Source organism: Lineus longissimus, chromosome 5 (genome assembly GCF_910592395.1).
Source record: "Lineus longissimus chromosome 5, tnLinLong1.2, whole genome shotgun sequence".
NCBI classification, from domain to species: domain Eukaryota; kingdom Metazoa; phylum Nemertea; class Pilidiophora; order Heteronemertea; family Lineidae; genus Lineus; species Lineus longissimus.
Genome location: NC_088312.1, coordinates 10950531 through 10978508, shown reverse-complemented (window position 1 = coordinate 10978508; position 27978 = coordinate 10950531). Strand labels below are relative to the sequence as shown.

The 27978-nt window shown below is 39.2% G+C and overlaps 1 protein-coding gene across 1 annotated transcript; it reads right to left on the bottom strand.

Moving 5' to 3' along the window:
• Nucleotides 1-210: 210 nt before the first annotated feature.
• LOC135488833 (transmembrane protein 45B-like) lies at nt 211-27740 on the bottom strand. Its single transcript, XM_064773736.1, has 2 exons — nt 27649-27740; nt 211-16323 (listed from the first exon to the last, which is right to left on the bottom strand). Exon 2 carries the CDS (start codon nt 16288-16290, stop codon nt 15388-15390), a length of 903 nt encoding a protein of 300 aa, XP_064629806.1. The 5' UTR covers nt 16291-16323; nt 27649-27740; the 3' UTR covers nt 211-15387.
• Between the last annotated feature and the right edge of the window lie 238 nt (nt 27741-27978).

The following is a 27978-nucleotide window of genomic DNA, read 5'->3' as shown; positions in this document are numbered from 1 at the left end:
CTACTATGCCAGCAATAGGACCTCTAGCTATCTGGTTGAGACGAGATGATTGATGGGACATCCTACTATGCCAGCAATAGGACCTCTAGGTATCTGGTTGAGACGAGATGATTGACGATTTATGGCACATCCTACTATGCCAGCAATAGGACTAGGCGTCTTAATGACAGCAGTAGGAAGACGATCAAAAAGCCAAAACATTGAGAACGATGAAGACAAAATTGACACTCAACACAGTGGTCTGCTTTATTTCTTTCAATAACATTGGACAGACATGTACTTCGGTATATAAATGATATGACTCGCTGAAGACGGACCATGATACAACTAGCACAATGTTAGTATCATCCAACAGTAACGATGTGTCCCATTTCTATATTGAAAAGGGGCCAACACTTAAAATTTTAGCAAACTGATTTTGAGGGAGCTAGGTCCTCTTCCGAGTATGGAGACCAGTGCAGGTATATAGCTTTCACAAAGTCCTCGAAAAGAGGCTAACACTTAAATTTTGAGGGAGGTCCTCTTCCGATATGGTGACCAGTGGTGGTATAGAGGTAAATATTAGGGAGCTTTCGCAAAACCCTTGTGGACGCCTATCCGATCGTTCAACTTATCAGGAGTTCAAACAATGAGATAGGCATTCACGTTGGCATTTTGGGAGATTTGCAAAAACTCCCAACACCTGAAGTTGATATTGGTTGAATCAACACCCACAAGATGGAAACACAGTCTGGTTAAATAATGCATGTGGACTAACAAGGAGAAACCGTGTCAGTTGTGTACATATATATATAAAGCCAAACTATAAACATAAACTGTGTTACAAACAGGAGTTACAATGTATGGGGTGGTATCCACAATATTTTGAGTGAAGTGTGCATAATTTACACCGACTCAACAAGCTACCCAGAGCTTCACACCCTACACTACATGCTGTTTTGTATCAACTAGGAGTGGGACCAATAATGCTGCGTTTATAGATGCTTCCCGAAGTTGGTGGCTTGCACTGAAACTAACTTTTTCCCCCTTGTCCGTCATCAAAGGCATGCAAGTGTGTTGGTCAACCATGACTATCTCCTTTGTCCCTCCACCATAAGGCCTAGTTTCCCCTTATGACATCACTATTTTGGACACTCAGCGCCCCATTTCTGGAAAGATGTGTATTGGATTGATGTTGTCACCTGCCATGGTTCATTTTCACCTGTCACTTGTCACACTTAGGCTTGAAAACGTGACAAGACATGACATGAGGGGAAAGTTACGATATGAATCGTACGTAGCGCCCTCTTTTCAGATGACTTTTTTGTTCTTCATGTCACGAATGACAAGTAAAGTTACACGTTACAGGTGGAAAAGTGAACCCTACATAAACCAATTCGAAAATTGTGTGACATGTACTCAAAACTTATCCCAGCATTAAGTGGCCTGTTCCCATTGAAGATCCCTGGAAATGCATTTACTAAGTATTAACCAGATGCAGGGATTATCACCAGATGTTACAGTACAATCATGTAAATGATATACGCATAATGTCATATTTTTAAAATTCTCGATAACACCCTCGATATCTCGCTATAGGGAATATAAACCATGAGGTTCAGGTTGTATGATAATATGTCACAATATCTGACACTTACACAACAAAGTCCAAGTGACCACATGATGTTCATACAAAATCCTTATAAAAATAACCATACCAACCAATCTGTCTCAACACAATGTAAAGAGATAACTTGGCATCTGAATGATACTGTACAGCGTGACTCAAGAAAAAATGTCACATAAAAATACTTTTTAAAATAAGATACTGAATTGTCCATGAATAAGGTCTACCTTACACAACAGGCAGTCGGCGGGGTGCCCCAGAAAATGTTCCCCTTCCCATTTTTGGTTCATGTGTACAGGCACCCTTTAATTGGCTAAATAGCGTACACACAGTAGAATAGTTTATATGCCTAACTAATCTCACTAATGCTTCGAGGGGCCGCACACACTCGTTGGACTATAATATATGATCAATGGTCCATGGTTTTCTTATATATCTTGACATAACCATCTGAACCCTAGCTCATGGACTCCAGAACAGATCAGACCCTGATTTTATATTGTCAGATGGCACATGACACATGTGACCATGCGCTGGACAAATGAAAATTGTTTAGACAATCAATTTTAGAATCTATCTTCTGTTTATACCAAGGGGAGTCGAAATCAATGCAAATACTTTCAACAGAACACAACAGCTCTCTCAAGCATCTATTGTCATGATAATTAATACATGACAAAGCCATACAATTGAGAAAATACACGGCCTTGAAAATGAAATGACTGTTACAGGGTTGTTCGAACGCTAAATTGAAAGTAAGCAAAACTTGCAACTTCACAAAACCGCAGAATAAAGTGGCCACGAGTATTTCCGGGTTTTCAGCACTCAAGCAAACTTACGAGTACAAACTGAGTGAACTGATCGAGTAGCGCTCAAGACTATAAGCATCTCAACCTCAAGTAGTGGTAGGTTTAAACTTTTTTCCAATGGGATACAACTGGGAAATAACTTTGGGACACTTTGTTTAACTCGATTACAAGATGCCAAAGGCTCTGGCCAGAATCCCAACTAGACAGACTGTCAGTCGTCAGATTGATTTGATGCACTAAATCTATGTCTGTCAGTCGTCAGATTGATTTGATGCACCAAATCTATGTCTGTCAGTCGTCAGATTGATTTGATGCACCAAATCTATGTCTGTCAGTCGTCAGATTGATTTGATGCACCAAATCTATGTCTGTCAGTCGTCAGATTGATTTGATGCACCAAATCTATGTCTGTCAGTCGTCAGATTGATTTGATGCACCAAATCTATGTCTGTCAGTCGTCAGATTGATTTGATGCACCAAATCTATGTCTGTCAGTCGTCAGATTGATTTGATGCACTAAATCTATGTCTGTCAGTCGTCAGATTGATTTGATGCACCAAATCTATGTCTGTCAGTCGTCAGATTGATTTGATGCACTAAATCTATGTCTGTCAGTCGTCAGATTGATTTGATGCACCAAATCTTTAGTGCACGATTCTCATACTGCATGATCACCGTGTTTCGTCACCTCGGTGATTTGACCTGGCTGGCTAATTTGGAGGTCTGACATTACGGAATTAGCCCCCCACCTTGTTGTTCCTGACATTGATATAATTTGACCATCATTCATAGGAATCATCTAAGGGCATCTTTCCAAAGTCCATGCTATGCTGAGCGGAATAATATCCACAAAGAATCAGAGGGCATCCTGCGACAAGGAATTGATTTTGGAAACTGCCAGACAGATACTAAAAGAAGTATAATACTTGAGATGGTGAAGATGACTACAGGAAGAATATAACGAAATACTGAATAGAATCGATCAAGGGAAAACAGAGTAAAACATTATAATACTAGAAAGATGAATGGCAGATGTGGTCATTTTTCTTCACCTAATAAAGTGTGATTACAATTAGCAAGGCAAATATGAAAATGCCCAAACATTACAAAAATAACCCCAAGGAGATGTGTTCAAATACAGTGGAACCTCCCTTAGTGGACACCTCTCTATTGAGGACACCCTCTCTATTAACGACACTAGTTTTGTCCCAAATTGGGTTTTTCCATTCAATTTGACCACTCTAGTCAGGACACCTCTCCATTGAGGACAGCATTTGTCAGTCCCGAGGGTGTCCTTAATAGAGAGGTTCTACTGTATGTATCACTACTTGCTAAACAGAGTGGCTTGGTATCAAACCGGCCTTGAATGGCTGAGATGGCATCATGACCCACATCACCTTTTTAATGTCACCAATTTGCATATGTACTTTTTTATGTAGTTTTCCAAGACTATAGACAGACAGTTAACAGACAGTTCTTAGACAGTTCTTAGAATTACCCTAGGTAGCCTATATAGTAACCTAAATACCGAAGAAATCTTTTGTTAATGATTGCTCAAGTTGGCCATCAATTAACTGCCTTCAGCAAGAACCTTCAAATGTTTTTCCAATGCATTACCAGCTATTGCGGGCCTAGCACACTCTGTTTTGAATAGAGGGAGACTCCATCATTCCTATTGTTTGAGATTGGAAAGATGTGAATTAATCTGGCAATTAGCCTCCTGTGCATTGGTGCATACAAACACTAAAATGTTTGGTTTTTGCTGATTTAGGGTCAAATAAATCAGCCAAAAGTTTTGAAAGCTTCACAAATGATTGTTGCAAGGAAGTACTTTATGATAGTTTGCGAAATTTTGATTAATTCTAGGTGGAAAGTAATATTTTTCGCATATTTGTTGGGAAAAAAATTGAAAATCCTCCAATTTTCAACCCCCCTATGGACACTATGAATTTTTCTCCAATAAAGCTGAAATCTTGGGAATATAATCCTAAGAGTTATATCAACCACGTCTGAAGTCGGGAGTTTGTATCAAATGTATAGTTTCGGAGCTAGCGCCATTAGAAAAGCCCCCAAAACCCACTTTCTCAGGAATTTACACTACGGGCTACGAGTGAAGCATTACAGATTTACCAAAATTTTCAACCTATAGATGGACACATCGAATTTCCATCCAAATCACTCCAAATTTTGCCAGTAAATACCTAGACATATATAGAATTATGTCAGAAGTCGGGAGTTGGGATTATTTTTACGGTGTACCGGTGTATTCCTGTTTCGCCTATTCCTGTTCCGCCTATTCCTGTTTCGCCTATTCCTGTTTCGCCTAATTCCTGTTTCGCCTATTCAAGTGTATTGCTAACCTCCCCACAGACGTAGGAATATGAACCGTCCCTTACTGACCGACCAAACCCAAGGAGAGCCACATATGTACGCATTGAAACAATACGTCAATGGAGAGAGGGACATAATGAGTTACGTTGATGCCATCAGTTACCTTGTCGGACATAATATCATGATATGTATTTTCCACCTTGTTTGACTTTATATGTGCTGTACCTACATGTATATTATGACATGGGTTTTACAGCTGATTTTGATCAAATAATTATGAGAATGTACAATATTATGTATTTTTATCAAAAACTCATGAATTCAGTTTTCATAAAATAAACGACTGCTTTACTCTACTTAATCTATTAGTTTTTACTGTGTGTCAGTATGGTCCTATGGTCCTATGGTCAAATAAGTCCCGGACTGTCCCCGCTTTCAAGGTGACTCTTTCAAAACGGTCATGGCATAACAAAGTTGATGGCATTTGATTAGTCAAATTGTCATCACATCGTTAACATCATCCAATTGTCCCCTCACATTTTCCCCATAAAATGGACATGCATCCCTAAGGTTCCCCGTGGGAGAGTCGATTTATTGTAGGGGTACTGGAAAGTAGGCGAAACAGGAATAGGCGAAACAGGAATAGGCGAAACAGGAATTTTGTAGGCGAAACAGGAATAGGCGAAACAGGAATAGGCGAAACAGGAATAGGCGAAACAGGCATAAACCATTTTTACACCCCGCCCAAAAAGCCAACTTTATTGATATTTCCTATGCATTTTCCATTAGGCTTGCCAGGACCAATTAAGCAGGTGCACTAATTGGCTTAATTGGCTAGGCCCGCAATAGCTGGTAATGGACTGATAAAGATGGAATGTGCTGCGTGCCTCATTTGCACTTTATTTTGACTGTGCAACCAATTCAAAAAGGTCAAGCTAAAATAAAGGCCATAACTGGTCAGGTAAGTTTTATAAAATTTGAGCCAGACTCCTGCATCAAATTTTGAACTTATAGCTGCCAAGCAGCAACTAGGAACTCTGCCTTAGAGGGTTAATGCAGCATGGTGAATATTCTGTCAATCTGAATAGAGTAATGTAGGAGAAAATTCTCTACTTAAGCTCTTATAAATCACGATTGGGACCTCATTAAGGTCACATCATCAATTCATATCTCATGATTGCTGGTAGATTAATTATTTACCCATAGCTGTGCAGGGGAATGCATGTTTGGAAAAGGAGCTTGCCATTGAGCCTGCATCATTTTATATCATCCCAGGCAGCCGATATTGATTTTAAACAAACTGATATGATTGGATTGCGGAAGGGGGCTGATCCCTTGTTCCCAATTCACCAAGCAATTTTCATGTTGTTGGTTCAACTTTGCTACAAACCATTTTAGCGACAATTTCATGAAGGGTACCAATGGCTGCATTACCAGAATGTAGTCTTATGTCATGTGATAATGCATTTTCTCCGTTCCCTACATCGTCAGATGCCATGGCGTCAAGGATGAAGCGGTTAAAAGACTGAAATTCAATGATTCCAAAGGGCAACAATGAATATTTATCTCGCTGGTAGTGCCAAACCAGTGGTGAGACACATTGATCAACCATCATGCATCAGTATGATCTCACAACTTTTTTGGCAGGGGTATATGAAATTTCACACTTGATACAGAATATCAAAACATGTAATGATGGTTATGCCATGGTACTCGACAGATGAAGTGCATGCAATCAAATAGGAACAGTCTTCATGATAACTATTGATCGATAGAGCATCACGATAGACCATACTTTTCTAGAGTCACGGCATCTTTTTCTCCACTTTTTTGTAGGATACTCGCAACTTTTGATAGTGATATTAGCATCTCTAGTGCACTTCATTAACCATCTCTACCACAACTACCAAGTGAAATAAAAATTTGAGACTTCGTGAATTTGAAGGAATAATGCTAATGACATAAGCAACATTCTTTATTATAAAAGTTATGCCACTTGCACAAAATGAACTGTCAATGCTAAATTTCCATCTTGTAAACACTGCACTCTCAATATTACGTAATCATCTCCAAATGATATTAGCTCATTTTGATATACACTCAGCTAATATCAAAGCTAACAAACAATGCCAATTTCGTTCCATACGCGATCACCACAGAAGATGTCGCTAGCATCAAGCCTCCTAACGTACTGTTTAGCCTTGAACTTTAAATGATTGTTAACATGATTCCTGCGCAATTCTAACACGGTTGGTGTAGTATAGCACCATCGAGTTTTTAGAGGAGGATCAGAATGATGTGCAAGTCGTCAGAAAAAAATGGAGTGCCGTACATGCTCCACGTTTCAGATATTTTAGTATTTCGGTGCAAAACAGTCTAAAGTGCAGCGTAATACAAAATTGTGAGTTTTATACTGGAATGTTTTAATAATACTTGAAAGTGATGTATACCATCAAAAGCGCTTACAACAAAATAAGTTGCTTTGCAAGAAATTCACCATTTTTGTATCGTTTAATTGGTTTTCCCCTCAGTGCAACATTGGAAAACACCCTGTAGCATTTTACCAGTAGTTCGGTCATTAATTTTTACAGGGTCGTTCTGGTTTTTATTTTCGTTGCCCAAATTCTCGGATCTGCCCCGATGGAATACTGCTGATACATGATAGATAAGATACAAGTAAAAATAGACAAAGACTAGTCTTTAAGTTTAGTTATTCATGATAGTAGATACCATATTAAGAATTCGCAGTATAGATAACAGTATATTAGACTAACATTTACAATAACGGGTCAAATTCTTAAATAAGTAACAATTGTCAGCCACCGGTACAATAAACCAAGTATTTTCATTGTACAAATAAAAGTGTGAAAATAAAAATAATCATTTTTTAACTAGACGAATACTGAACCAGCTCTTTTAATCTACCAAAAGTACTAAAATAAAAAGTTTAAAAGAAAACTTTGCACACCAATGAAAATATTTCGGCTTACCGTATGTACAAAGACTCAGGGACGATTCAATACTTTCTGAAAAATTGTCCAGTAAGTCTCTTTTCCAAAATAATTCTAAGGATACATCCTCCTCAAAAAGTGGTCATGTCTTAGCAATTGACATTTTAGTTTTGGATGTATTTGAAAGTTGACCTCTCTCACCGGCGTTGGGCGAATGATACAGAAAATGATGACAGTCCCTTTAAAAACAACAAACATGTATTTACAGATACAATATACTGACAATCTTGACTCTAGACATGAATATGTACAATAAATGGACTATGAATACTCTTCTCCAAAAACACTAACAAATTCGCAGCAAAATAGCTATTTCATATATAATAGGTACCAACTTACTTGACCAGAAACCTTGCACATAAGATATACTGGTACTGAGAATGTTGTCAAGCACAAGGAATATCATCAAGTTAGGCTGGAGCATAGTTGAGTATATTTGTCTTATATTGCCCATACCATAATATATACAATTGATAATGATATGTATTTCATAATAAATAGCTAGACACGCTACATTTAATTACATTTTTTGAACATCATTTTCATTTTTATAAAATTCGTGAGAGCAAATTAGAATCAACTGCGTGGCTATAATAACGACTGTCAAATTCAGTCATGGTGATTCGTGACATTCCAGGTAGCGATACAGTTAGTGGCATAGTGATAAGAGCGCCGGGCTCATAATCAGGAGGTCGTGGGCTCCACTCTCAGAAGGATCAACACTGTTACACCTTTGTGTCCTAAGATTGTATCGGAACTGAATTGCCCTATATAAATCTGGCATTTATTGATCATCATAATTCAGTCATATCAGTGTACATGGTTCCATAGAGTCATGTTGGCTCCTGTCCTCCAGTACAGGTAAACATGAGCAATCATCGAAAAGAATCAAATGGTACATTTAAGGTCATTTGTGATCAACTCAAAATAAACCGAAGTCGGTCCACAACGAAACTAACACTACTGTAGTTTTATGGCCTCAGGTGATTGACGTGATCCAGCTGGTCAGATGGTTTGTCACACCATGCCGGCCACCAATCTCTAACAGGCATTCACTATTCAATCCCCCCCCCGGACATGCACTGAATATTTCACATCTGCTACCTTAGGCCTTTACATGAACCTCACAATTGAAAAAACCCTGCGCCATCTCAAAAAGAGATGAGTAACACCTCATATCTCCCAATGAGACAGATTCTGAACAATATTATGGCAACTGTAACTTTCAAAGCAAAACGGTACAGGGAATGTCCGAAGTGCCAACTGCACAGCATCTTGACCCACAAGCCTTGGATTCACTCCGCCAACCCGGACTCCGATACAACAACCCTTGACGCAATACGCAAATCTGCCTGTATAAGTTGGTTCTGTTATTCCTCACTAGATCGCACGCTACCACTGACATTAACCAATCAGAGAGCCTGTAACAAGAGCACACTTAAATCATGATCTAAGCAACCTCGCTTCTAGTCTTCTACGTTCAAAAACGCTATGTCGAAAGTGTATATTGGCAGCATGCCAAGATTGGAGGCAAGAATATATAAATCACTCATTCATGAAAAATCACAATTTTGAAAGCAGCATTCTGTTTGGCGCAACTCTGGTTAATAGCATTCCGCGAAGATGACGTCACTGCAGCTGCTGCCCTCTATTTCCCCATTGCTGAATTACAGGCAATGTCAGACAAACATGCGGTTTCGTAATGGATTCAGGCTTTCTAACTAGGGCAGTTAGATTCAATCTGGCACATATCCGAGTGTTGGAAATACTACATAATTGTTCTGAATATTTCTCTCTCTGACTCTATGGTATCATTCATGCTAAAAACAATGCAGGGTCAAAGATAATTGACTTTGAAATAAGCTCAAATGCGTAGAAATAAGTGTCGATGTCCGACTGTCATGTGACTAAAACGTCATCAATATCTTATTCAAATGACCTTGTGAGCTATAAATAGTAACTTCGCGGAATGCTATTGGTCCCTAGAAAATTTGTCCCCGAAAAAAATCGTGCCCAAGGATAATTTAACTTTGGATTTGGTGAGGGACACTTAAAATTTAAATACATGTATGATGTTTTGAAGTGTCTATACTAAATATTTCAAACATTTTCTATACAAAGACTATGCCAGTTCAACTGTTTTTCTCAATGTCATTATATGTGTCTGCAGGGTCCACCCTTCAAAATATATCGTTTCACTTAATTTTCCATAATGGAATAAATCATCAAGCAACAACAGCTTGCCCCACTGACTTTCTGCCCCACAAGCATTGGAATAAATCATCAAGCAACAACAGCTGGCCCCACTGACTTTCTGCCCCACAAGCATTGGAATAAATCATCAAGCAACAACAGCTGGCCCCACTGACTTTCTGCCCCACAAGCATTGGAATAAATCATCAAGCAACAACAGCTGGCCCCACTGACTTTCTGCCCCACAAGCATTGGAATCAATCATCAAGCAACAACAGCTGGCCCACTGACTTTCTGCCCCACAAGCATTGGAATAAATCATCAAGCAACAACAGCTGGCCCCACTGACTTTCTGCCCCACAAGCATTGGAATAAATCATCAAGCAACAACAGCTGGCCCCACTGACTTTCTGCCCCACAAGCATTGGAATAAATCATCAAGCAACAACAGCTGGCCCCACTGACTTTCTGCCCCACAAGCATTGGAATAAATCATCAAGCAACAACAGCTGGCCCCACTGACTTTCTGCCCCACAAGCATTGGAATCAATCAACAAGCAACAACAGCAAGTCCCAAAGTGAATATAAATATTTGGGATGAACAAACTATCGACTGCAAGCACATTGACCCAATCGATGTTTGGCAAACATTTACCATACGACCAACATTCTGTGGAAGCATGCAAAAACAAGGGTTAGCTACATTTGTTTTCTTCGAAAAGTGTACTGAAACCATGAAACGCACGTTTGGGAAGCTAAAATTTATTTGATTTGCTCAGTTTCATTTGGTGGTAGACTATATTCTGCAGTTGCTGCCGAATTGAATGTTTTTATGGATTAGAGTTGAAATTTTCATGAGTTTACTGTTCCTGTTTGCCTACACATAAAGCAATACCTGGTCTACTGTATGTCAGTGTTTCCAAAAGACAAGTGTTAACTTATGATGTAACACCAGACAGATGTAACACCCGACCATGACATCACCTCTTGGTATCAAAGGTTGCATTGCATCAGTCTGTTCTAATAAGCCACTAGGAGCAACAGTCCCCAAGGACTGAATGCAGCAGCAGGTGGCGAATTCTCCAATGAAAATAAAATCTCCACTAACAGATACATGTATCCATATCTTGGCTTTTTGTGCATTTTTAATCAACTTCCTATCAAATAAAAGATTGGCAAGGCCTATTTCAATATCTGCAGCTGTATATAGAATAGGCACATCAAAAACATTCAAGCCATTTTAAAACAGTTTGATTTGCTTTTAAAATTTTCTACCGAGTCCTCACTTTGAATACGGTAATGTAAATACAGCAAATACAATATCGGTGGGCTTGTAATGAGCGGCATCGAGACTTAAAATCTGACTGCTTTGCGGGGTAATTGTGTTAATAAAGCAATTACTCTGCTGTTATTGGACATTAGATAGGGCCGAAGTCCCTGGCTATTACATTTTCTATCTGATTACGGTAGGTCTCTATATTTTAAAGTCATGGGATATCATATTGTATTGGATTGGAGAACACATGCATATCATTTGGCCACTCCTATAAATCTACAGTCTACGTTGCTCGCATCTTAAATCATGATTTTTATTGGTTTCCACGGCAGCCTGCATCATTGATCTAGCAACCCAGGGCATACATGTGTCCGGAGTGTAGCTCATGGGGCCATGTAGAATTCGCGGAATGAGCGGATTCTGTACAAAATATGATATAATTTCATACAAAATGAAACTTAATGAATTCATTAAGTTTTAATTTGTTCGATATGCCACAAAGATTATTTGAAAATCGCTTTTTATAGTCATTAAACCATGACTCGCAATGAGGGCATAAAAACTGGTCTGTAGGGACAGTTTAGTTCAGTCGTCAGCCGTGCACAGCGCTGTATTACCATACCTCCTATCGTCTTCAGAGTTCAGGCATGGCGACGATCATCGCGACAAATACTGGCTTTTCCAGGTGATTGAAGCCCAGAATCCGCTCATTCTGCTTATTCTGCTAATTCCACTCATTCCGCTTATTCCACCCATTCCGCTTATTCCACTCATTCCGCTAATTCTACATGGCCAGCTCATAGGAATGTGGCAAGGGCAAGTATATAACACATTGAAATTGGATTGATGCCCACTTGGCTAGACCAATTGTTGATATCTATATAGTTCATCAAATCAACAAGTACGTCTGCATTGCATCGGTCGAGACACTCGAGTAGAAAAACTACAGTGCATAGATTAGGCCCAACTCATGTTTTTATATCCACCGACCATGTAGACAAAGCATATCTTTAGAGTATCGTTATCAGTTCCTTACCGCGTGGGCTCGTTTTCCCGGTATAATTGACTGGAGATGCTGCTGTCAGACATGTCGGAATCCATCACGTCCATTGCACTGGGTCGGTCGGATGGTCGGTCGGTCGGTCGGTCGGTCGGCGTTTTTCCGGTTACAAGAAGAAATTGGATGACAAGATACCGGATCAAATTATATGAGTTACAGGCCACAATAGACTCGCAATAATCCATAGTCTGTTGGATTTGAGAGGGCTGAAAGGACTCGGTTTGGTGCCCTATGCCGAGACTAAATTTCACCATGCAGCCACATGATTCCGGCTTCCGATTTGCGAGACAGCACCTGGACCATCTAGCAATTCTAGGCACTCCATAGCGCATGGATTTAAAGGCTAATTATATGTTTGAGCATCTGGTACATTATTGAGGCCTATGGGTTTGCGAGAAATTCTATATAACACGGCTGTAGTGCAATATGAATGATTACAGAAGCCAGTGTGATGAAACTTGGCATGCACACTGTTTATAATCCGTGTCAGACAGTTCGCTGCATGCAACAAGTGGGTACTGCATCATGTAATCAGGCATGTAACAGTCTTTAGCCTGTCAAAGTTTCAAAATGAACAGACCTTGCCTTTAAGAATTAAAGCTGTTGTTATTGCATGCTGGGAATAGTGATTACAGGATATCGCATAACTTTGTTTCATTATTATCCCCAGATGGTAGACGACATATGAGAAAATATTCTATGACACTGAATAATTTCTACCGAGTTTTACATGTGATTGAAATAAAGTGCATATTTCTACTAAATAGAGAGCTGTGCATCAACTAGGAACCTAGACAGCTGAAACCTCTACCTGGTTATATCATTTCGGCTTCCTGGACTTCGAGCAACGAAACCGACCAAATAAAACGGTGACCACAGCCTCTCCGGTCAAGGGCCATGGTGGTAATGGCGAGTTATTATTGCTTAGTGGTGTCGGTGGACCCTTCAGACACCATGCATCATCGTAATCAATCAAATGTGCAATTTTAAAGAGTCAGGTGAATTATAACATCACTTAATTAAGTCAAATGTGAATTCTAATGGGAATTCACACTTAATTCAGTCAAATGTGAATTCTAATGGGAATTCACAAAGACCTACTGTACATGTATCATTGGAGTTAGATGAGGCAGCAGGCCATATTAGGAGGGAGGGCAAGGGGCAACTGCCGTCTCCCCCATATATTGCCAAAGATTTTCTTTTCAGGCAGAGTTTTGGAGTAAAAAGTGGTGTTCTGCCCCCCCCCCCATCCCTGGACCAAAAACACCCAGCCCTGGAATTCCACTCCAGAAGACTATCCTAAACTATTCTCCCCTTGATAAGTAAGGTATAATGATATGGTAACACTATGCGACATAAAAAATTAGGATTATTTCAATACACTCCAACTATAACTAACAGATGTTTGGAAAAACAATATCACTATAAAAATATACAACAAATACCAACAGTAAGGACATCCTGTATCGGTCTCAACTAAAGATGAAATGTGGGAACTTAGAATCTTGATTTTAAAGTAAGATACTTCATTTGCTATCATTATTATTTTTACCTACATTATATACGGTATGCAGGAGGGTGAGACTTGACTTAATGGTACATAAAAAAATTTAACTCGGGGGACAAGGCTCCAGCACATTTCATCCTTAGAAGGGACAGATTATGGGCCCTAACAATAATAGTGTGCTCCATCTAAATGAGTTCAACAGGACGGCTAAATAGTTCGATGAACTAAAATTTGAAATAAATAACACGCAACCTGAATCAAACCAAAAATCTATATACACTTCAACAAAATGAGCTAACTTTGCCAGATATGTTAAAAACTTCGTTAAATGTACAGAGGTAATCATTCCTTCTCTAATATCACACACACCAAAAAGCACCCCCCTCCCCACCATCCAATACATAATAGCAAGTATACTTGATAATAGTCATGATAATCGGCTTCTAAATCAAGCAATAGACTTTATCAAGAATTGTGCACATTGTGCAAAATGGCAAAATAGCAAAATAGCAAAATGGCATCCTTAGATCTACACAAAATATTACTAACAGGACAGGGAGGATATACAAGGTCGATACATTTTGTTCAATTGTGGTGCTGATTGAAACCCCTAAAATGCATAAGGGCTGCAACTATCCTGCCATATATTTTGTAAACTGGCACCATGACAAGCTGGTTCACAGACGCTGATTCTGTGTCATTTTGTCGGCACAGGAAAACGACCTAAGCATACCTTATTCAAGAGCATCACACCAAATTGCTGTACACTGTAAGTGACGTTACTGTAGACCATTACTGTACGCAAGAGTTTTACCCCAATGATATAATGAGCATATCAATACGATATCAATGAGTATACAGTTTGCGAGTATATGAGTTCTTAAGACTAAATACTGAGTATAGCGATTATCACTGTATATGTCTATTGTATTAATGTTAGAATAATTCAGAAAAAAGATCTGAGAGGACTTCTACACTGGATGTGCTGAAATACACAAGCACATGAAAGTAGGCCTACTTGGTAAAGTGCTATACCTACAGAGTGTATCCATTAATGATATAATCAGTTGTGTCAGTGCAAAGTATACCAAGGCTGGCCTAAAAAGTTTATCTCATTTAACGCGACCCTTCACATATTGACAAAAACATGCGGCGAGATGACAGGCTTTTCTGCTTTTATTTTAAAATCATTTATAATCTTTTCTCATATTTTCACACTGAAGCTGTTTGTCAAAAACACTTTCAAATCTCAAGCCTTCACATAATTTGTCTGGTTGCATGCGCAACATTTTTTATACCAAGGTTGGTATTTTTAGGACAGCCTGGGGTGATACCACAAATAAATATGATGTAAAAGATACCACTGAATGACTGAAGAGTATGTATGTAAATGAGCGCTTGATCTAAATACTTTGGAGATCAGGGTAAACAACGAAGTTTGCAGTAGCATGAGTACCAAAATGTCTATCTACCACTATACATAAAATCAATATAACAAAGAATAAAAAAGATCGATAAAGACCGGTCTTTAGTATTTGATGTAACACATGTCATTCTTTACCAGTTCTTTCCATGTTTGTTAGCAGAAAGCTCCTTAGTTTTGACTTCCATTTTGTAAAGGACGTTCGTACTCCATATCACTATCCGACTCCTCGTTCAGACAAACAAACGTTTGTCCATTGGCGTCCTTTTTGATCAGCTGCGCTAGCGCCACCTCATCATCTTTTTCAACACCAGGTGGCGCTCCTCTCCGAACAATGCAACCAATGACAAGACTCGTGATCATCATTGACACCAATATGAGAATCATATGCCAGCCGAACATAATGGTTGTTATCATCATCTGTTCATGATCATCCTCGTCCCATTTGACCGCACCTGGGGTGGGGTTATATAAAATAAATCCGACTTGCCAAAACCACGTGCCCTGGAGGATTACAAAGTAGGCACGTGCATACGCACATAAAACATTTCTGGGCCAACGGAGCTCGGTTAATATCGTGATGACGTTTGCTACTATCGTGTAGACCAGAAGAATGTGGAGTTGAATATCCATTGGCTGTCGGCCGTGCAGGTGGAAGTTGAAAAGGATTCCTTCGATGGCAAAAGCAATGAGGGAAACGATGTAATCAAAGTTTTTAGGGAGCGATACCTTATGATGAAGAAGGATATCCACCAACCCGCTCAATCCGAAGATGAAAAACATCGTAGCATGCTGACCGTTTCCTATATTTTGAAATTCTCCTTTGTCGTTGAAACCCGTAATAATCTCGCCGGTAAGGCCGACTGTCGTGAAGAAAATTTTGAGGAACCCTTCGATCTGCCATGTCGCCAGTCTACCGCATAAACATGAGCACAGGAATGTGGCTGTGGAACGATATGCCGGACCTTTACGGTACCTGGCGCGGTAGTATCGCACTGAGATCTGTAGAGTCCACCACATTCCAAATATGATGAAGAAGGACCCTGGTAAGGCGTGACCTCCGAATGAACCCATTCTGCTGATAGCTGCTTCACTGATGGATCAAAACTGCAAGTAGAAAATACAAAGCAACGTTATTGGCCACTGATGGATCAAAACTGCAAGTAGAAAATACAAAGCAACGTTATTGGCCACTGATGGATCAAAACTGCAAGTAGAAAATACAAAGCAACGTTATTGGCCACTGATGGATCAAAACTGCAAGTAGAAAATACAAAACAACGTTATTGGCCAATAACATATAAAATACTAGTTTTAAAGGGACAATATAGGCAGCTGCTAGGCAGGCAAGACAAAGTTACACAAAGTCGCCAATAGGGGTCTCTCACATCTCACACTACGTCGAAATGATTCACGCTTGTACGAGGAATGTATTTAGCGCTGACTCTGACATGACCATGGGCCCTTACTGTGTATACTTATCACTTGAAGATGGCCAAATTAGCCCCTCTGCACCTGCCTATAGTCCCCCTTTAAGAGTTGTGAGCAAAACTGATTATGACTGTCAAAACTGATAAAGCAATTTTACTAATTGATCATGATGAGCTCCAATTATAACTGAGGAATTATTGCCAAACGATTCTTCAAAGATGCTGCTTTTCTGAAAGGTTCAATAGGATGAAATCTGGCAATGATACAGGCCATCTTGGTAAGTGTAATCCGCACAGAAGGTTTTTTTACGTGGACAATGTCATGGTATTGTATAAAACTACTGGATTGGGCAAATCTCACATGTTCTAACAAAGGGAACCACTTTACAGAAGACAGGACAAGGTCATACCAGGGTTTCCGCCAGGATTAAATTTGAGGGGGAGCAAAAAAAATAATTTTTTTCTAAAAAAATTTTTTTCTAAAATTTTTTTTCTTCTTAAAAATTGGTATATGACCCCTCCTGAGACGTTTTTTGGCCCTAAAACCGCTACAATTGGCTCCCAAATGCTCTTATTTTACATATCAAATCATGAAAATTACTCATCTGAGAGTAAAACAAACTTTAGTGCTCAAAATTAAGGGGGGAGATATCCCCCCTTGAAATATTTTAGGGGGGGATGAATCCCTCCCATCACCCCCTCTGGCGGAAACCCTGCATACCACCATATAATGCAATCAGCCACTAAGCCCATGTGTTAGCTCGATCAGGCTAAGCTAATTCTGGAGTTGAAGTATCCTTTTTATGATAGCCTAATGATGCTGACAAATGAATACATGCACCACAGTCATGCCAACCTCCAACACACTGATATGACTGATCCCCGGGGACAGATATCTGAACTGATTTCAAAAACACTATCATTACCATCACAGGTTTTCATTTGTACGACTAATTAAATTACATCGCATAACGATTGGAGCAGCAGAAAACAAATGAATTGCAGCTATCCTGAATAATAAATATTGAAAGTCATTATAGACGGCAGTTATGTGCACTGATTCAGGGGCAATGATCTGTCAGCGATCTATGGACTGATTGCGGTAGCCATTTTTTATGCAACCCGGCCGAGTACTTGCCGAAGCCCATCCATTCGTTATCAATGGATAATCTATCCAAGGGGACATGGCATGGTCTAGTAACTTGATTATGGCTGGTTAAGAGTGAGCCTTCCTGTTCGTCGTGTCCACACCATATGATTGTCAGCAAAAGACCCAATCCAAGTGAGAAACATGGGATTGTATGGGTTATCCCGGCTCCCTGAAAATGCCGACACTTGGCAGGTTACACTGGCTTCTATGTGTCCCCAAGTCAAAAGAAGAGATGCAGTCATAACAGATCGATGAAATTCTCAACCTTAGAATCTCAAGTAATCATTATAGTGCCATGGTATATACAAGTTGGAACGCTCCAAGCTCTGCATGATGCTATACTCAATTGATCAATTGAATTAAGTGTATGCAACTCGAGAGCGTTAATCGAGAACGCTTGCAGAGTCAAGGACCATCTATGAGAAATATTGATCAAATAATCCAGACAGGTATTTCGCATTAAAAATCACAGCGATACCAGTGTGTATATTTCGTTTGCACTACTCGATGGCAGGCAGTCCCGAGAAGGACGTGATTTAAGAACCAAACGCATGTCTTCAGTAGATCGATGAATCAAGCCAGTGAATTTCACTTTCAGTTTCACTAGGCAGGGCCATGGGAGTGTTTCGTCCAAGGTTGGGACCTGCAGCAGAATGGCCTCAGGTTGGGTCATGTGTGTAAGACAGAGCAAAACAGAGAGGGAGGGCCTATAACCAAATCAACGTTTGATTTAAGATCCTAAGCGTACTCTCAGCGGAATAAATAAAGAAAATACATGTCTAAGCTTGGAGTAAAAAATCGAAGCGTTTGATCTCTGATTCAAATATTGTGTATGAAAACACATACAATGCAATCAAGCTTACTGCAAAAAGAACAATCAGTCATATTGAGCACATGGCACTTGGCAGAAGTAATCCGTCTGAATTAAGCATGCAGCGCACAGAAAAGCCTAATCATACAACTCTTGTTAGCAACGTTTACAAGTAGCAGTAGACAGAATGAGAAACATGGGACCTTACACGATATGGTTCGACTCCATGTCGAGCCTTGTATTTCAAAATGAAGGGGCAGGGTAAGGCCATCTCTTTCGTCCGCAAATTTGAGCAAAATGCTTCCAGCAGTAAATGCTGGTTGTCAATGAGGAACCGGCGCGATTTATCCGCCGCGTGGCGCTGCAATCGATCATACCAAAACTCTCCATTTCCAATGCATTATCATGTTATTTCTGAGCCCGAAAACGATCGCTTATTTTCGACCGATTTCGGTGACGTTTGCCTCTTCCTGTTTTAAATCTATTGAGCTATCAGTTTCTTAAGATAATTTTGCGGAAAATATGCGCGATGCCAGTTATTGGGCATGTTTTCTGTTGTTGAAATCCTGTGCAAAAATGTACGCTATGGTTTCCCGTGATTGACCTCATGTGACGTCAACAGACCAGAAAATGACGTCATGGCGTCAGAAGGTACACTCGATTGCGGCGCCGCCACTGGCACTTATCTTAACGCCGGTTCCTCATTACCTTAGAGCAAGCAATGACTCAAGACTACTATACACACCATACGCAGGAAACTATTTAGAAAGTTTAAACGAGTCCTGAAGTGAAAACGAGATGGCACATCAGATAACCACTATATGTTAGGTGTTTTACGTCATTCCAAAATTTCATGGTCAACTTTAATGAATTTCCTTACAGAAGGGGGGGGGGGTATCTGCATCTGGGAAACGCTTTCATCCATAAATCATAGGAATACTGATGTTCTAAACTGACTATAGGGCCGTTTAGACGACAGAAAAAAGGCCCGATGAGATCCGATCGAATCCGAATGCGGTCTAAATTTCCCTGGTGTAAACGCAAACCGATCGGGTCTCATGTGGTCCCATCGGGTCTTCAAGTGGTCCACCTCTTTTGCTGGTTCCATCGGGGCTAATCCGGATGCATCCGAATCAAATTTGGTCGTCTAAACGCGATCGGGCCTAATGCGGTCTTATCTGGACTAATTTTTTTACCTACACGCATGCGTATTGGATATGGTACTTCGGCAATACTTCCTTTCATTATAAACACGTGTATTTTCGCGGGAATTAATGTCGTTTTGATTGTCAGTTTTATAGTATTTTCTCTTGGCTTATTTTCATTATTCCAATATGGTGAAGGATAAGTTCACGGACACGGTTGTTTTCGATCTCATACATATTTGGACCGATCAATCCATTCAGTGGAAGCTAGACAGCAGCTACCATAAGAACGAGCTTGCCTAGTACCATTATAACCCGCATTGCGGCGCTAAATCGGTGACGCCACCGCGACATCCTGCGGATTATTGGTGGAACCAAAAGAAATTAGTCCACATCAGTCCTCATTGCTGTTAGCGTCTAAACGGGTACATTAAAATGAGACCACATCCGGTCTGGAATGGGGTTCGATCGGATCGGATCGGAATGCGGTCTCTTTGGAAAGCGTCTAAACGCCCCTATGGTAACAGTCACCACCAAGGTTTTTGTATCTTATCAATATTTGCTTTCTTGATTTAGACCATGAGGGTCAGGAGGGGTATCAGTATACAACACCCTCTTGACTCCAGAGTCAATGAACTGTAAGAGGTCGGTCTCCGATAATCATCTAGTTCAAATATGATTTTGACTGGACAAAATTCATGTCATAAGGAAAAAAAATTCAATTCTATCCCCTAATCACGCATCTTGAACTTCAATGCATTAACATTGCAACGCGCGTCATACCGCTGGAAGTTCAGTAGCTAATCACGACGTTCCTTCTACGATTTCTTTGACAGAATGTTTTCTTTTGCAATGAATTCTCTTTCGTACAACAGCCTGTCAGCGATAATTGATTTGGCTCACAGCCACATTGTCAAGGAAACAGCTAAGCGGCTGCACATAAATGGGTAAGGTACATTGCTAACAACAGAGATGTCCAATTTATTACAGACTATGCTTTTAGATAAAGGCCAAAGAATCCATGGAGATAAAACTTGTATTATCAAGAGCTCTAAAAATTACATTTTTCATTTTCTCTAACATAACCATGGCTGGCTGATCCAGGAGGTCAAAAAAGGCCACAAATATAACCAAAAAAGCCTATATTTGATGTGTCATCTAACAGTGCCTTTATCAAAATGATATAAGAGGCATCATAAGGGACACAATTAGTCAACCCTGTATTCTCAACCATGTATTCCATCAGTTTTGCCACGATGGCTGGCTGATCCAGGAGGTCAAAAAGGGCCAAAAATATAGCCAAAAAAGCCTATATTTGATGTGTCATGTAACAGTGCCTTTATCAAAATGATATAAGAGGCATCATAAGGGACACAATTAGTTAACCCTGTATTCTCAACCATGGATTCCATCAGTTTTGCCACGATACATAAAACCTTTTGTCTCTCCATATAGCAATGTAACAATCAGCAACATACAATCAGTGATATATTGATTAAATGGACCACACCTGGTTACTGACGATGCTGACATGTTATCCTGATGCTGTGCGTTATTGATTAAGTTTTATTATGCCAATCGGTATCAACACTGCTGAATCAATAATCTCATATTCATTATAGGTGTCTGCCTTTTGTCCTACTGGGAATGGATCTTTGACAATTTCATAGCATGTAGCGGTTATATTTGGCGGCATTTTTTTTTAATACATGCACTAATAAAGTAGCGTTTAAAAACACAGTGATACATGTATGGTAATAAGAACAAGTACAGTAAAACCTTAGCAGACACCTCTCTATTAAGGACACCCTCTCTCTATTAAGGACACCCTCTCTCTATTAAGGACACCCTCTCTATTAAGGACATTAATTTTGGTCCCAAATTGGGTGTTTCCATTCAATTTGACCTCTCTAATCAGGACACCTCTCTATCAAGAACAGCACTTGTCAGTCCTGAGGGTGTCCTTAATAGAGAGGCTCTACTGTATATGTATTATGTGTAGAGTGTGAAATTGGTCAATTAACTCGGCTCATAACTTCAGTTTTATGTGCCTCCAAGAATGTATATGCCGTTAAAGGGTAACTCGTGTCAAATTTCACCATATAATGTTTTAGCTGTTTTTGACAAATGACTACGTCACTTTCTCATAAATCGGTAAGGTTTTCGAATCGAAATGCACATTTTCTAGGTTTAATCCTGCCCTGACGGCTCGCTTCGATGCCGTTTTCGTTGATGACGTCACAACATGAACATTTTTGTGGTCGCGGTGGTTTACATTCAGTGATTTTATAATAAATCTAATCAAAAATGGAAAATTTAAGCTTTACATTTGTGATTAACAATTAAAAACGGACGCATTTCCGCAAAGTTGTAAATCACATCATAGTATCACTTTAACTTAGTTTAAGGCAATTGAGTTTTCTGTCTGTGAAAAGACTTCAAAATCACCTTGGTTTGTTTTATAATAAGGTACAGCATCAAAAATCCATCCTTATCAATTTCTAATTTTGTATATCCCATGTTAATAAATTATTAACGGTGTATTCCTGTTTCGCCTATTCCTGTTCCGCCTATTCCTGTTTCGCCTATTCAAATGTATTGCTAACCTCCCTACTGACCGACCAAACCCGAGGAGAGCCACATATGTACGCATTGAAACAATACGTCAATGGAGAGAGGGACATAATGAGTTACGTTGATGCCATCAGTTACCTTGTCTGACATAATATCATGATATGTATTTTCCACCTTGTTTGACTTTATATGTGCTGTACCTACATGTATATTATGACATGGGTTTTACAGCTGATTTTGATCAAATAATTATGAGAATGTACAATATTATGTATTTTTATCAAAAACTCATGAATTCAGTTTTCATAAAATAAACGACTGCTTTACTCTACTTAATCTATTAGTTTTTACTGTGTGTCAGTATGGTCCTATGGTCCTATGGTCAAATAAGTCCCGGACTGTCCCCGCTTTCAAGGTGACTCTTTCAAAACGGTCATGGCATAACAAAGTTGATGGCATCACATCGTTAACATCATCCAATTGTCCCCTCACATTTTCCCCATAAAATGGACATGCATCCCTAAGGTTCCCCGTGGGAGAGTCGATTTATTGTAGGGGTACTGGAAAGTAGGCGAAACAGGAATAGGCGAAACAGGAATAGGCGAAACAGGAATTTTGTAGGCGAAACAGGAATAGGCGAAACAGGAATAGGCGAAACAGGCATAAACCCTAGTTATAGCCAAATATTATGCAAGGAACATTATGTGGTTCAACACGCACTCTAATGATGACAGAATACATTTGAAACTAATTAATTACAATTAAAAACTATAGTTAATCCCATAAACCATGCTTATTAACAGTTTTTTTATAAGCTTGGGCTCAACGAGATCATGAAGAAACATATCCTGATATAATTTCCTACGACTGACTGTGAGATCTGTTTAAAACAAAATAAGCCCATGGTTTTATAACTTGTTCAAACTAAGATCCTCATAGACTGTACACAAGAAGCAGTGATGATCATGGCAGTGATGATGACCATGATAATAGGCTTTTAAAAATTGTTTGGAGGAGAAATTACATAATGGATGATTTAGTTGATGATTTTTATCAGTTTTTGATAATTGTTGTTAATTTCTTTTTTGATCACATGACTTGTTTTCACTTGTTTATCCTAATTGAAATGACTTGATAACATGCATCACATCTGAACCATGTTGCCAATCAGCCAAGACTTATCAAATAATCAATTTTTTTTTGAAGAGCTGTGAATTTGATATCAAGATGTCAAGATACATGTATCTGACTGCAAATTAGTTGTCTACAATATGTACAAATAACATGCAATGACAAACTGGTGTTAATGTGAAAATATCGCTCAGCAAACATTTAGCAGTAATTGTCATGTGAATAAGCTACCTGGGACTTTGCCACAGATTAAAATGCACATGGTCAGTGTCACAGTTCAAGATCCCTATATTTCTAATTTATGCCTGTTTCGCCTATTCCTGTTTCGCCTACAAAATTCCTGTTTCGCCTACAAAATTCCTGTTTCGCCTATTCCTGTTTCGCCTATTCCTGTTTCGCCTACTTTCCAGTACCCCTACAATCAATCGACTCTCCCAGGGGGAACCTTAGGGATGCATGTCCATTTTATGGGGAAAACGTGAGGGGACAATTGGATGATGTTAACGATGTGATGACAATTTGACTAATTAAATGCCATCAACTTTGTTAACAAACCATGCCATGACCGTTTTGAAAGAGTCACCTTGAAAGCGGGGACAGTCCGGGACTTATTTGACCATATGACCATACTGACACACAGTAAAAACTAATAGATTAAGTACAGTAAAGCAGTCGCTTATTTTATAAAAACAGGAATTCATGACTTTTTGATAAAAATACATAATACTGTACATTCTCATAATTATTTGATCAAAATCAGCTGTAAAACCCATGTCATAGTAAAGAACAATGTAGCTATAGGTATTCTTTCTATTACGAAGCCAGTTACTGACTAAGACAAAAGAAAGAGAATCAACAATATAAAATGCAGGCCTAAGAAACCTTTCTCAAATCTGATGAAAGGGTAAAATTTTCTTACTATTTTATTTCTTGCCTTTTAAAATAAGCTAAAACATAAGCCGATGTAAGCTATGTATAATTTTCCAAAGTTATTCCGAATAATACTGAAATAATTGACATGTCGCTAAATCCATTATTTCAGACTTTATTCTTAATGATAGCCTTTAACACTATAGTAAGGGACGATTCATATTCCTACGTCTGTGGGGAGGTTAGCAATACATTTGAATAGGCGAAACAGGAATAGGCGAAAGAGGAATTAGGCGAAACAGGAATAGGCGGAACAGGAATAGGCGAAACAGGAATACACCATATTTCTATTGATCAGTCTTGTGATTTTGGAAGTACAACATATGATTTGTTGGTGTCATAATAAACTACTTCAGTATGTCTTGCAATGCTGGTAAAAACACAAATTTCATCATCATTTTATTGATTTTCGGCTATTTTCTGCACTTTGAGGTGACTCCAGCCTTCTGGAGTGCAGTGGTTAAAGGTTCGTGTCCACACACACTCCAAGGGTTAAAATTCCAGTCTGCGCTCTAAGAAATAAAGGTTTTTACCAAATTTATGAACTTTTGACGATAAGTCATAACAGTGCCTGTTTCGCCTACAAAATTCCTGTTTCGCCTACAAAATTCCTCTTTGGCCTATTCCTGTTTCGCCTATTCCTGTTTGGCCTATTTCCTGTTTGGCCTATTTCCTGTTTGGCCTTTTCCTGTTTCGCCTACTTCCTGTTTCGCCTACTTCCCAGTACCCCTACAATAAATCGACTCTCCCAGGGTGACGTTACATAAGGCCTCATTCGTTCACTTCCCACATGTCACGTTCCAGCTTTACTTAACGTTCCTCGGTGAATGCACGGCCTTGTGGCACGCATTCAGTGAGGAACGAACGCATTAAGGGGAACGTGACATGTGGGAAGTGAACAAATGAGGCCTATGTAACGTCAGCCTTAGGGATGCATGTCCATTTTATGGGGAAAATGTGAGGGGACAATTGGATGATGTTAACGATGTGATGACAATTTGACTAATCAAATGCCATCAACTTTGTTAACAAACCATGCCATGACCGTTTTGAAAGAGTCACCTTGAAATAGGGGAGAGTCCGGGACTTATTTGACCATATGACCATACTGACACACAGTAAAAACTAATAGATTAAGTACAGTAAAGCAGTCGCTTATTTTATAAAAACAGGAATTCATGACTTTTTGATAAAAGTACATAATACTGTACATTCTCATAATTATTTGATCAAAATCAGCTGTAAAACCCATGTCATGGTAAAGAACAATGTAGCTATAGGTATTCTTTCTATTACGAAGCCAGTTACTGACGAAGACAAAAGAAAGAGAATCCACAATATAAAATGCAGGCCTAAGAAACCTTTCTCAAATCTAATGAAAGGGTAAAACTTTCTTACTATTTTATTTCTTGCCTTTTAAAATAAGCTTAAACATAAGCCGATGTAAGCTATGTATAATTTTCCAAAGTTATTCCGAATAATACTGAAATAATTGACATGTCGCTAAATCCATTATTTCAGACTTTATTCTTAATGATAGCCTTTAACACTAAAGTAAGGGACGGTTCATATTCCTACGTCTGTGGGGAGGTTAGCAATACATTTGAATAGGCGAAACAGGAATAGGCGAAACAGGAATTAGGCGAAACAGGAAGTAGGCGAATCAGGAATAGGCGAATAAGGAATAAGGCGAAACAGGAATAGGCGGAACAGGAATAGGCGGAACAGGAATAGGCGAAACAGGAATACACCGTCCTTGGCTCCTTATTAAAAGTGATATTGATTACATGTTCCCTCAATACACCTGTGCATTAATCAACCTGTCATGATGTATTCTGCAATAACCCATAATTCAATAGTCTTTCAATCATCGTGACTGGTCCATGAAGAGAGGCCATAGCGAATGCCAGGGGCCCAGTCACAGAGACAATGATCCTCTCTGACAGGCATCACACTTGATTGAGGGAACAGCACTGACATATTGGAATCTTTCTTACTGAAACTATAATCAAGAATTGATAAAGACTAGTCTTTATCAACGAAGGGTAGTCAAGACCTTCTGGTACTCTTGGTCATAAGATCTGTTGGTTTTTTGTACAAAAACAGCTTCCAAACACGATTAATGAAAACTCTTCGAACTGCAATAAACAATGCACTAGAATGGGGTGTAATCATAGGCCTGCCTGAAATTCGCAAGCCATGCCCAATGACTGCCTTCCAACACTGGTCAAAATCATTATCAGAGAACAGTATCAGAGTAATGCAGTAGAACCTCTCTATTAAGGACACCATTGGGACTGACAAATACTGTCCTTAATAGAGAGGTGTCCTGATTAGAGAGGTCAAATTGAATGATAACCAATTTGGGACTAAAACTACATGTAGTGTCCTTAATAGAGAGGTTGTCCTCAATAGAGAGGTTGTCCTTAATAGAGAGGTGTCCACTAAGGGAGGTTCCACTGTACTACAAGTGGCGGCGCATGGTGTCAAGTTGGGACATTATCCTCCTGGCCAGGTAAATCCAACGCCCAAGTTATCCCTTTAAAGGCCATAACTCAAGGTATTTTGCCATTTCTGAGTGAATATTTTATATCAACCCCAAAAGGCCTCCTCCGATCTTTGAACAATTTGAAAATTGAACTTCAAATGTTTCTAATTGTGTTAATACGAATGACCAATTTAAGGACCAAAATCAGTGTCCTTTGCAGGGAGGTAGTCCTGCTAACAGAGGTGTCCACAAAGTAGGCTCCACTGGTTTAGGTGGTAGGCCTACATAACAATGCAAAATACCACACACATTTAAAATTTCATTTTAAGGCGAAGTGGATGTCTTATTAAGACATAACATAATCCACTGCCCCTTAACACATGCAGAAAGGTCAGTTAAACGACAATACTAACAGCCTGTGGTTAGCATTATCATGGTGACAGAATATGAAGATGGCATAGCTGGGTAGCTATAGCAACCCCAATGCCAGTGGAAATAACTGGTCCAAGGACACACATTTATATCACTCTAGATGAACAATTTGATAATAAACACTATGTTATAATTAACTGAAAAAAATGAGATATGCAACTTCTATCAGTTGAGATCGCATCAATATTTTGTATACCACTAAGTATGGGGTCACTAACTGGCACAAGAGGCCAAGAGCCCGGTTGCAGCTGCTAGATATGACATATGCCACAAAACCTGTAAGAAATAAGAAAATACACCAATCCAGAACGCTCCAAGAGAATATTTGAAAATATACATACGTTTTTTAGACAATCCGCGAGAAAATACACGACAGCAATGTGGAAATAGGAACGATATAATAGAATTTATGTGCTAGAACATTGACATGGCGAGCTAAGGTGACATGCAATGGCCCATAGGGGTGACAGCTTATAAATTCCCAATATAAAATGCCGCATATGGAGGTTTGATGAAATTTATTAAATTGTCTTTATACAAAATTTAGAACTGATATAAATTTTTCTCCAAAGGTGCGTCATTCAACCATAAATTGGTAGATAATGCACCTTAATAGTTCTAACATACCCTACAAATAAATAGTAGACTGGTCCCGCTAATCAATTTGTAGT

Coding starts and splice junctions, on each gene's coding strand:
- LOC135488833 (XM_064773736.1), bottom strand. CDS start 16,290: ATGGGTTCATTCGGAGGTCACGCCTTACCAGGGTCCTTCTTCATCATA.